Below are 12,341 nucleotides of genomic sequence, written 5' to 3'. Positions count from 1 at the left end.
TCCCTGTCTCCACCCCTGGCTCCCAAGTTCTGCAGGGGACAGTGCTGGCTTGCCATTCTTTGCCTCCCACCCGGCACAGCACCCCACACCTTACAGGCTTAGGAAATAGTAGTAAAAAAGCTGCAAAAGTGAATTTCCATCTGTCTCCTTTACACGTTGGCACTGAGTGAAGATAAAGAAGGCCCCTCCTCCGATGAGGTGGGAGTGTGGTTGGGTCATTCAGAGGCCACCTTGAGGAAAGAAGCCATAGGAAATTCCCAAGATGGGAATCCCAGTAGGAACATCCTCCAGAGTGAAAAGTGGCCCTCAGAAGGGGCCACAGAAGGGGCCACAGAAGGGCCCTCGCAGCCTCAATAGCCCGTGGGACCTTGTAGTAGTTTCTCAGGGCTGCCTTCACACATTACCACCAGTTGGGGGCTTAAAACAATCTGAATCTATTCTTTCATTGTTCTAGAGACCAGAAGCCTGGAACCAGTGTCACTGGGCTGAAATCAAGGCGTCCATAGGGCCCTGCTCTCTCCCCAGGCCCTCAGGGGAGAGTCCATCCTTGCCTCTTCCAGCTTCTGGTAGCGGCCATGTTCTTTGGCTTGTGGCCACAGCACAGTCTCTGCCTCTGTGGCCACATTGCCATCTTCTTGCTTCTCAAATCTCCCCCCTGCCTTTCTCTTATAAGGACACCTGTGATTGCTTTGAGGGCCCACCCTGGTGATCCAGAATAACTTGCCATCTCGAGATCCTTATTGTAATCACATCTGCAAAGTCCTTTTTTGCTGTCTCAGGTAACACTTGCACGTAAAGGGATTAGGACATAGATATCTGGTGGGGAGCCATTATCCAACCTACCGCACATATAAAGGTAGCTGGAGCCTCCAAAGGGACAGAGACTTGTCCAAGGACATACTTCAAGGTTGTCATGGAAATTAAAGACCCAGGTCTCCTTTCTGTCCGTTTTGGGCTTCCTCCACTAAACTAAGCTGTTCATAAAAGTAAAACAGAGAAAGAGATTTAAAATAACACCTCATACCCTAATCCGTGTGCTGCCTGGATTTTCTGTCTTCTGTCTTCTGTCTGGATTGCATGCTACCAGGATTCATCCATCTCTGCACCTTCTTCCCCCTTGAATTCAGGGCTCAGGAGATGCTCCCTGGCCCGTGTGGAAGCAGCAGTGGAATTACCTAAATGGCATTTTCTGCTCTCCTTTCAGGACCGCCTCTTTTTCGTCATGGAGTATGTAAACGGTGGCGACCTTATGTTCCAGATTCAGCGCTCCCGAAAATTCGACGAGCCTCGTTCCCGGTTCTATGCTGCAGAGGTTACGTCAGCCCTCATGTTCCTCCACCAGCATGGAGTCATCTACAGGTAGCTCTTCCCTCCTCCTGCCTTTCGTGAAAGCGAAAAAATAAAGAATTCTCCAGACACTTGAACTGACTTTGGCTCCCGCCCAACGGGTCTCTTAGCAACCCGCTTTAGATGAGTTGTTTGTTATAATTTGCTCGCAGAGGACTTTTGGGGGGCTGTTTATCACTGTGAATGTTAATATTTGAGTAGCCTCAGGAGATCTGACCCACCATTTGTGCCAGTTTTGATTGAAAGCCCAAGCACAACATTTTAAAGGCTTGGCGCCGAGCGACCTTGGAGTGACCTTCATTTCTCTCCCTCCCCACCCTCTTCCTTCAACATCAGGGCATTCTCTTTACTTTTTCCTTCTGTGCCATGAACTTCCTCCCCTTCCCAACCTCTTGCCACTTCCTGAGTTTGTTTGGCTTTGTTGTCTCCAGCAGATAGAATCAGGAGGAGGAGGAGTTGCTCGGGGGTCTCTGGGTTTATGATTCGAGGAGGAGGAGGGGAAGGGAGCTAGACAATATCCAACAGGAAGTTACTGCAGATCATCCAGTCCCTCACTGCCGCCCTGTCCCCCTTCCAAGAAAACACAGAACACACACACACACACACACACACACACACGCACACACACACGCACACTCACATACTCACACACTAATTTTCCAGTAAGGGAGCGGGGCTATTTACGCAGGCTCTTCTGTGAGGTCAGGAGTTCTGGGAGGAGTAAATATTTATAATTAGCAACAAGGACACTAAAGTTCCTTAAGGTTTTCTCAATGACTGTCAGTTTCTTGACTTGGTTTTTGCTGCCCCCCCCCCCCGACCTTTTTTCAATTGTGTAGAAGAATAGCTGGCTGGGTTCAACCCAGAACATAGTCACTAGAACCTTCCTGACCCTCTCCTGGGAGCAGTGTTCTGACTAAATGCTCGTTGAGGGGTTCTGACCAACCCTCACCCCAGACTTCCTTTTTACTGACGACTCTTAATTTCCTCAAGTATGCGTCTCTCTGCTTAAAAGGAGTCAGTGCCTCCCCCTGACCTACAAAATAAAGCTTGAACTTTTCAGCCTGCCTGTCATGGTGCGCCACGCTGTGCGTCCCTGTATTGGCTCCCTATTGCTGCGTAACAAAATACCACAGACTTAGGGGCTTTAGACAGCACCCATTTATTATCCCCCTGTTTCCGTGGTCCTGGAGTTCAGGCATGGTGCACCCTGGCCCTCGGCTTGGGATCTCTCTGCTGCAGGCAGGGTGTCAGGCTGCATGCTTGTCTGAAGTTTGGGGTCCTCTTCCGAGCTCACACACTGGTAGGCAGAACTCAGTTCCTTGCAGCATGTGGCTGGCTTCTTCAAGGCCAGCCGGAGAGAAAGCCTTTCCTGCTTGGAGTCTCAACTCCAGGAAAGGCTTGGACCCTCTTTTTACAGGATCACTTGATTAGATTAGGCCTACCTGGGACAATCTCCCTTTTGTTTGACTCAAATGATTAGGGACCTTTATTATATCTGCACAATTCCTTTGCCCTGTAATGTCACATTATCGTGATAGTGACATGACATTGCCTTTTCCACCTTCTTTTGGTTAGAAGTCCCGGCTTCCACCACACTCAGGGAGGGACTATGGGATCATAGCGGAGTGGGACTCATTGGGGCTTTGCTCAGGTTGTGTGTGCTACATCCTGGTACACCTTTCTCTCTGCAGTCCCCATAGCACCTTGTTTTGAACCCACCAAGGTGCTCAGCTTTTCTCAAACCCACCTGCCCATTCCCAGCTAGCCTGTGCTTATGCCCTCCTCAGGCGGCCTCTGTCCAGCCCAGAGGCCTCACACGGTACTGCCTGCTTGCACAAAGCCTGGTGCCACCAGCCAGAGCAAGTTTCTCCATCACCCACACTTCCACTGGCAATTCGGGACTGAATGGGATGACACTTTTGTTGCAGTGCCTACCATTGTCCACCTTGTGTTAGTTAGCGTTAGGCATCGCTGTGGATCCTTCACTGAGTTGCAAACGCCCTTCAGGACCATTTATTTATATGTATGTTTTTGTAAACCCCTCCATCATCCCATTTTACACGCTCCTCTTGGCTTACACATAGTAAATAGTCAACAAATGACCACTGACTTCAATTAGTTTAAAACCCTAATCTCTGCCCCCGAAGCAGCTCACAAGCCTGTTGGAGATACAGGAGTTAGGTAGGAAGAGCTCAGCCATGCTACAAGGCAGTACACTGTTAGGTGCCGATGACAGGAAGAAGGACGGCCACCCTTGGAGACGTCATCCCCCATTCCATCCCTATTACAGTGGGTATAACCATCCAGCTTACTGGCAGGGATTCAGAGCCTTCCCTTAAGTAGCTTGCCCAAGGCCCTACTCGGTCAGTGGCAGACCTAGGAAGCCTAAGCGATTGATCAGCAAGCTCGTGCTATCCACCAGGACATCTCTCACCCCGCCTTTTCAAGTCCAAGTCCAAACTCTTTGGCTTGTCATCCCACGTACTCCAAAACTTGCTTCTCCCTTACATGTCTACCTTTCCCCTTTCCACTTCCCTCTCATCTCACCTGTGAACACTTTTGTTCTGTTGGCTTCTATGAGCCACACTTTCCCCTCCCCCCCCCCACATTCCTTCGCACCTCCCTGACCATTCCTCCTCAGTCTCTGTATGGCCTGGCCTAGCTGTAGCTCCCCTCCAACCTCCATTCTCTCAATGCTGCTTTTCTCTAGGGCCTTCATCCCTCCTTCCTCCTACCCTAGAAGTCCGACACGTGCATGCTTTCAAATGACTCCTGTGTACAAGTGACCCTCTGTCACTACATCCAGCCCCCCAGTTATGCCCAGAACCCAAACAAGCTCTCTCCCCCGCCTCTCTCTCAAGACATGACCTCGGGGCCTTGTGCCTTCTTCCCGGGTGAGTTTGCAGTCTTTGAAGGACTTGACTCTTTCACTGCCCCTCGGTTCCCTGCCCTCCTGTCTGCCCTCCCCCTCCACTGCTGCCTGCCATTCTTTGAAAGCACACGGTTGTCACACGCTCCCTTTTTAGCCTCCTTCAGACTCTCTCGCGCCCCAGGCCTGCCATGCACAGCTGTGTGGTCTGGGCACGGTGCAAGGGCGAAGGGTGCAGGCAGTGAGACGCCATCCAAGGGTGGATGGCGTCTAGGCCGGCTCTACTGGTGCGGCTGGCTTCAGCCCAGGGAAGGGGTGCTTTTTCTACCCAGAGGAGATGGTTTATTGTGTCTCTCACAAAGACACTGTCTGTGCACACGGGGCCCTGGTGGCCCCCGATGATCTTGTGACCCTTATCGCTGTTCCCTCCAACCACGTATCCCACCCTGTAGGTACTCCAGATCATTTGCCGTTCTGCCCCCAATGCCATTCTTTTTTATTTCTCAGAGCCTTTGTCCCCCCCGTCCTTGGAAATCCCTTTCTCCTAATCTGTGTCTTGATCAATGAGTGGTTCCCAGGTCATCGGACTGCCTCGGAGTCCCTGGTTTAAAAGGCACAGAGACTCCATAATACTGCAGGAGGGGAAATGGATAAGGGTATAATGGATAAGGGTATTGGTGAGAGAAAAAACAGCCCTGAGTTTATGATTGCCGAGGCTACGTGACGCCCACGTGGGAGGGGGGTCCACTGTCCTATCCACTGTTGTATGTGTTCGAAGTTTACCATAATTATAATATCTTTTCTTAAAAAAGAATAGCAATTCCAGGGTAACATGCTGGAGTTTTTGATTCAGTAGGTCTGGAGTGGGGTTCAGGAATCTATATTTTTTTAAAGTGTTCCTCGGGTGACTTGAGGACCAGAGATGGAGAAAAATTCTATTCTGCCTCTGGGACCGTGTCACGCGCCCCTGCTGATGTGAGGCTCTCCCGACCACCCAGCCTGTCCTGGGGATCATGCCTTCCCTCTATACCGGGCATTTACCAGGTTCCCTTTGCAAAGCTTATGTTTTTACTTAAGATACCTCTTCTGTGATTGAGAACTCCACACAGGAGTGCTTATCTGGTTGGCCCAGAACAATAGCCTGCTTATAGTAGGTGTTCACTAAGTGTTTGTTCTTCTAGTCTCTAATGCTCCAGAGCCTTCCAATCCAGTGGGTTGCTCCCTCCTAGGTGTGTACTTCTTAAAAGTCTGTGTTGCAAGCATTCCTAATTCCTTGACCCTAAAACGCCCCCAATTCCTTCATAGCTCTCATTTTATGGGTTAATGAGGATGCTAGGGTCTGTTTCCCATGTTGCTTTGTGTTAGGCTGCCGAAAAAGAGGATGAAGGGCAGTGTGTGTACAGGGGGCTGGGGAGGCCGAGAGGGTGTCTCCACCTCTTTGTCTCTGGCTATTCTGAAGCCGGGCCAGAGACTATGCTCTGTGCGATACAGGGGTTTATTTGGGAGATTGGCAAGGCCAGATTTTGGAGGAGGAAGCTGATTGCTGGAGTGGAGATGGAATTTTCGGCCTTCCTGCTGGAATTTATATACACACTAATTAGCAGCTAATTGGCCAGTGTTCAAGAATGAAGGAAAGAAGTCATTTCTCTGGCTGGTGGCTCACACTTTTAAGGAGATCCCACACTGACAGGCATGGCCGCCTTTCTTCTGGTCCTTGTCTGAGTCAGGTTCCAGCACCAGGCAGCCCAGGGTACCGTCTCTCTGTCCCCTGCCCCGTGTTCCTAGAATCTTCTGTGTGCTCTGGCAGAAGCTGGCCCTGTGTGTCCACTGAGTGTCCAGCCATGGCTTAAATAAAAAGACCTTTTCCCCCTCCTTTACCCGCCCTTCCCTCCAGACACAGTGAGAGGTAGAGGTTTTGAAAGTTGTAGGCCTTCTTTAAGAGTGGGTTCAGAGAACTTTCTCTCCTCTACACCAGGCTCGCTGCCTGTCCATTTTCCGCTGAGCCCCTCGGTTGGAGCAGCTGACTGTCCGAGAGCACCCCTCTCTCTGTGCAACATGAGACAGACAGATGGTGTGAGCCACCTCAGACAGAGAGGACAGCCGGGGGCCCTTAGGAAGATAAGCAAAGGCTTGGCAGTCAGGAATGTATCTTTGTATTCTTTCAGAGTTCAGAAGTCAGGACCCCTGTGGTGGAAGGTGGTGAAGAACATGGCCTGGATCACACTGGCCAAGCTTCTTAACACTCCGTGCCTCAGTGTCCTCACCTATAAAATGGGAATGTTAGTTGTGTGTACCTATCTCATGAGGTTGTGGAGATTTTGTGATTTAATAGGCCTCAATAATTTTGAATGGTGCCTGCCACACAGTAGGTCCTCAGTAAAGGTTAACTATCTTATTGTATCTTGATTTTTATTAAGATGGATTGAAAGAACATTGGAGATCTTTTATCCAGCCCGAGCTCCAAAAGAGACTCCTGGAATCACGTCAGAAGAATGAATTCCTTTCTTCCTTCCTATACAATTTAATTCCTTTTTTTTCTTTATTATAAAAGTGGTAGTCCTAGGAAAAATAAAAATGTAAGCAGCCGAGAAAGGTATAAAATCAGCTTTCCCTCCACCAACCTTAAAGCCACCCATGGTGAAACAGTGAAACGGTTTCTAGAGAATCCTTCGAGAACTCTTCTTGAGCAAGTTCCTGAACCTCTCTGAGACTGGCTTGCCTTGACCTGGAGCTCAGACAATGCCTGCATTGTCTCCTGCATGCAGGAGCGGAGTGTGATTGCTCCAGGTCAAACTGAGGAGGCAGAGGTGAAGGATCAGAAAGCCGGTGGGGAATGACAAGGCAGTTTACTTCTGCGAAGGCTCATTAATGATTAACATCTCATGTGGAGCACTAAAATTTGGTCTTTATCTAGCACAGGGGAAGTATGACTTCTCCTTTAATTTTTCAGAAATTTCCATGTTTAGTGAGCTGTCACCACCACTCCCCAATAGCCATCCTGCACTGGGGACCTGTTGTGCGCCTGGTTACCCTAACTGGGGGCAGCGGGGAGCCACGAGGAGAGAGGTGTCTCTGCTTTGGCCCACTCTAGATCACTCTGTACTCAAGAGGTGTTTAGGAAAGGCCTTCCTTGTTGATGCTCATGTTCCTGGGAAGTCAAATAGGAATGAAGAGCATGGAACAAAGATTTAGACAATACCTCCGAGGACCTAATAAACCTGAATCTTAAATGCCTTGTCCTCAGCAGGATGGCAGGACAAAGACAAGAATGGGGGGCTTAGGAGGGGTTTCCCTGGACAGAGCTGGAGACATACTGAGGTCTGTAGCTATATGCTCTGCAAGCCAGACCTCCCTGGAAGGTGCACATGGAGTTGTGCTATCAACTGTAGCCTTGTCTTCCTGCTAGTCAAAGAGGGAACGAGTGCGCCTAGCTTGGGGAATGATAGCCTGCCTCCATCCCTGGGATCATCTCCTGCCATTGACAACTATTCGGCATTTCCTGACTTGGGGAAGGGCTCTAGTTAAAGCCTGCGCTAACAAATGGAAAGTCTAATGTTTAGATTCTTATTTTCTTTCCCTACATTTTCAATTTATCTAATGCTAATAAAAGCAGAGGAGGAGGAAATAGAATGAGTTCTTCCTTCTTCCTTACTTCCTAATCTCCTATGACCTGCCCTCAGAAAATCCCTCTGGACGCTCTGGGATCTTCTCCCCCATAGAGCGTTATCCTCCGCTGTCAACATTCCTCCAGCAATTCTAGAAAATGATATTGTGATATAACACTTCTGAGGATGTAAGGGCTGAGTGTGTAATGGGAGGGTGTTGGGAGTCTCCAATGTTGGATCAAGCCTCCTCAGAGCAATCTAAACCAATTCCATTTTCTAGATGCGGAACTTGAAACCAAAACCGGGTAAGAACTCACCCAAGTTTACACAGTGAGGTACTATAAAGCTTAGATGTTATTTTAATCAAAGATATACGTAGAGATAAAGAGTCAAACCACTCTAAAAGGAGCTTAAACAAATAAAAAACTGTTTTCTGCCCTCCTCCCCATTCCCGCCCAGTTCCTCTTCCACAGAGACAACCATTTTCAGTTTTTTCAGCTGATGTTTTCGGTATAGACCTCTGTATTTCTGAATAACATGCTTTTATTGTTACTTCTGTAAAACTTTATTTTAGGCATTATGTGGTGACTTTCCACTGTGGGAGTGAGAGTTTACTTCTCCGCCCCACTCCCTACCTGCTCGCTGCCCCACGACATCCACACTCCCATCCCAACCTGCCATCCTCCCTTCCTCCCTGTAGAGTTTACTATAATTGTGGTTAAATGAATATACATTGTATGCATTATTATGACTGTGAGGTACTATTTGGGGGCACCTGGGTGGCTCAGCTGGCTAAGTATCTGCCTTCGGCTCAGGTCATGATCTCAGGGTCCTGGGATGGAGCCTCGCATTGGGCTCCCTGCTCAGTGGAGAGTCTGCTTCTCCCTCTCCCTCTGTGCCCCCCACCCCATGTTCACAAGCTCACTCTCTCTCTCTCTCTCTCAAATAAATAACATCATTAAAAAAAAAAAAGAAATACTATTTGGAACTAAGCCATGTGGTAAGCTATAATTACTTTTCCTATACCCTTTCTTTGTCTTCCCTGGAGATAATAATTATCTCTTTGTTTTCTAATGGTTATTAGTTCAACACGAGCTCTACAAATTGTCCACATCCCCCTGCAGGATGTTTCAGTGCGATGGGTACCCTGTCAACTTCATGCTCATGGGTAGCTCTCTCCCGGAGCCCTCCAAACCACTCTGGTCTGAACAGTGCCCCGGTGGCTGCGGCCTGGCCGTCGTCCTGGGCTGTCCCCAGACTGCGTTTTCATGCTTCCTTTGGCCTCTCTTCTGTGAAAGCTCCTGTCTCTTGTATCCCACATCTCCTTCTCAGTATATTCCCTTGATGTGATGAAGCAGCCCCAGCAGTGTTTCGGGAAGGATGGGCAATAAATCTTTGGGATCTTCCTTTTATATGTAAAATCATCTTTATCTCACTCTCAAACTTGATAAAGACTTTGGCTGGGTATAGAATTGTAGATTGAAATCCATTCTCACTCAAAATTTGAAGGTATTGTTCCATTGCCTCCTAAATTCCAGTGTTGCTGTTAAGTCTGAAGCTATTTCAATTCTTGATCCCGTTGTATGGATCTATTTCTTTTTCCTGGAAGCTTGTTCATTACGTATTAATGATGTGCTGTAGGCCATTCTTCATCCATTGCACTGGGCTCCAGATAGACTTTTTTAATTTAATAAAATGTGTCCTTCAGTTCTGGAAAATCTTTCTTTCTTTCATGATTCTTTCTGTTTTCTCTTTCTAGAACTGTCATTTGGGTATTGGATTAGTCAGCTTGGCCTTCACTGTAAACTAATATGGCTAGCCACCTAGTTGGGGAGCTCCTGACTGTCAGTACTTTTAGAACTTTCCTTCTAGAGTGTTCAGATTACCCTGGGAAGCCTCTTCCAGCACCCTGCCCAAAGGGAAAGGACTTAGCAGCCGGTACTATAGGAGCTATGTGAGGAGGCAGATCTGGAGGGCCCCGCTCCCAGGATACATTGTCCAGTGAACTCCTCCATTTCCAGCTCTGCACCCTGGTGCCTGCCCTCTGTCCCCCATCCCACCCTGTGTCCAGAGACCCGCCGTCTCTCTTCTCCAGAGAATAAACCTCTGAGGGCAGGGATGGGGCTGTGCAGAGTAAAGAAGAGAATCTGAGTTTATAATTGCTTTTCAACCAACTATTTTTCTCTCTCCCCATCTTCATCTCCAGAAGTAACTGTCACTGCAAATTCCTGAGCTCCGGGTGGGACGGAGGATGGGAGATTCTTCAGTGTAAATGTAACCATTCTTGACTTTCCCTGTTGTGGGTTCTCGATTCAGCTCTTTCTCAAGTCTATTTTTTTAAAGATTTTGTTTATTCATTTATTTAGAGAGAGTGTGCATAGCAGAGGGAGGGGCAAAGGGAGAGGGAGAGAATTTCAAGCAGATTCCCCACTGAATGTGGAGCCCGATGTGGGGCTTGATCTCACGACCCTGAGATCATGACCTGAGCCAAAATCAAGAGTCTGACGCTCAACCAACTGAGCCACCCAGGCGCCCCTCTCTCTCGGGGCTATTAAGTTATTTACCACTCATCCCTTTGCTTTCCAGCTTCCAAAATTGCTGTTGTTTCTTCTCTCCTTCTCCCCATCTTTGCGTATCTAGGTCTTTGTGTGTAATTTTGGGAAGAAGAGAATAACAGTTGTGGCTATTCAAGCTACTCTCTTTATCCAAAAGTCAGTAATAATAATAACAAAACCCACAGCCAAAGCACACCACAGCAGCAGTGACAACAACAACCATGGATAGCAAGACCCTTATTTAGTCTTTGTTATAAACCCCACACTATCCTGCACACTTCACACCTATTACCTCACTTCTTCATCACCGCAGCTCTCTGCAGGAGATTCTGCCACTATCCATGGGATTTATGATCTCCCCGAAGAAGGAGATCCTGCCAGATCCCACCTGCTGCGGCCACTGTCAAGTCTCCCTGTCCCATTGCAGCGAGATGTGATTTCGCGTGGGAGGCAGAGCTGTATATTGGAGACAGCGCTGAGTTTGGATTCGGAGAACTGCAGCCGAGGCCTGGCTCCACCTCATCTTTGTTATGTCTTCCTGGGCAGAATACTTAAACTGCCTGGAAGGTAGTTTCCTCATTCCCCCTTGGAATTACCCAGGCCTGTTCTGAGAATCACATGAGAAAGCATTTACAGAAGTACTAAGTACAATCCTTGGCTCCTGGGAGGCTCCATACATAGTGGGTAGATGAATGGGGCGTATAGGGTTATGGAGTCAGAGGATGTTATGTGCCGAATTGTGGCCCCTCCAAATTCATATGTTGAAGTCCTATTCCCCAATACCTTCGAATGTGGCTGTGTCTAGAGATAGGGCCTTCAAAGAGGTAAAAAGTGAAATGAGATCATATGGGTGGGCCCTACTCTGATAGGACTGGTGTCCTTCTAAGAAGAGTTGACTAGGACACAGAAATGCACAGAGGGGGCCGTGAAGAGACACCAGGAGAAAGACCCATTTGCCAGCTGAAGAGAGAGGCCCCAGAAGAAACCAATCCTGCTAGTACCTTAATCTGGGATTTCCAGCCTGGGAGAAATAAATTTCCCCTAAGTCATTCAGTCTGTGGTACTTTGTTACGGCAGCCCTGGCAAACTGATACTGAAGTCCCAGGTTCATGTCCCAGCATTGCTGCTTACTAACTGTGTCGCCTTGGGCGATATCCTAATCACCCTCAGCCCCAGTGTCTTCATCTATAAAATGGAGCTGATAATAATAAGTAAGATGGCCAAGCCTGCAGTGTTGGCAGAAACTGAAAGATTTAAATCAGCTAATGGCCACAGGCCTCTGGAAGTTGTTTGGGGCCCAGCAAGGTTTGCAGAGGTCCAAGCACACAGCAGTGATGCTGGTGCCATGATGTCCTTGTCTGAGGTGTGCAGGGTGGTGGGCGTGTGATGTCGTGTCCCCCATGCACGTTAAAGGGCCCACCTAGGGCAGGGCCAAATCTCGGGGCCAGGCACCATTCCAGAGAAGGGAGCCTCTTCTTGGCAATATTCCAATACTGTGAGCACTCGGGGACCCTGGGAGGGGACAAGCAAGTACTGATAAGTGCACATGACAGTGACTAGTGGGCCGAACAGGTGTGCTTGCACTGCAAAGCTGCAAGTCTGACTCTGGTGTCTCAGACTTCTTGTTGGGCCCCGTTTGCATCCATCTGCATGAGCTCACCATGACACCCCCACCACCCGATCCCTTACGGGACCTGCTTCAGCAAATGCATGGACTTTAAAAATGTATATTTTGGTAACGAGAGTCATCCTGTCCCTGTACCATGTTGTGTCATTGAAGGGCTTGTCCTCCTGATAAAGGAATGCTAAATACCATCAGGAGTTTTTGAGGAGTAGTTACTTTTCTGTGGGGTCATGTTTACTTAAATGTGAGATCATCTTTACCCCAACTGTTTCTGTGCTGTGTTACCTGCCAGTAACAGCACGGGGTAAAGTCACTGGGACATGATAAAGTGGGAGGGA

The 12,341-nt window shown here is 48.5% G+C and overlaps 1 protein-coding gene across 3 annotated transcripts in view; it reads left to right on the top strand.

Moving 5' to 3' along the window:
- The window catches only part of PRKCE (protein kinase C epsilon), a 474,741-nt gene that overhangs the window by 388,362 nt on the left and 74,038 nt on the right, over positions 1-12,341 (top strand). For all 3 annotated transcript variants that reach the window (XR_003609387.2, XM_088026545.1, XM_028103787.2), the window contains one exon: positions 1,205-1,359. Coding sequence is in view for 2 of the 3 variants with exons in the window: in XM_088026545.1 (XP_087882671.1) it covers positions 1,205-1,359 (155 nt within the window). In the remaining variant the exon portion in view is untranslated. The remainder of the gene's footprint in view (positions 1-1,204; positions 1,360-12,341) is intronic.

Source organism: Eumetopias jubatus, unplaced genomic scaffold, assembly GCF_037043125.1.
Source record: "Eumetopias jubatus isolate StellerSeaLion01/CBP00866 unplaced genomic scaffold, mEumJub1_p1.0 scaffold_9, whole genome shotgun sequence".
NCBI classification, from domain to species: Eukaryota; Metazoa; Chordata; class Mammalia; order Carnivora; family Otariidae; genus Eumetopias; species Eumetopias jubatus.
Note: the sequence above shows the minus strand (reverse complement) of the source record. Positions and strands in the feature narration are given on the sequence as shown.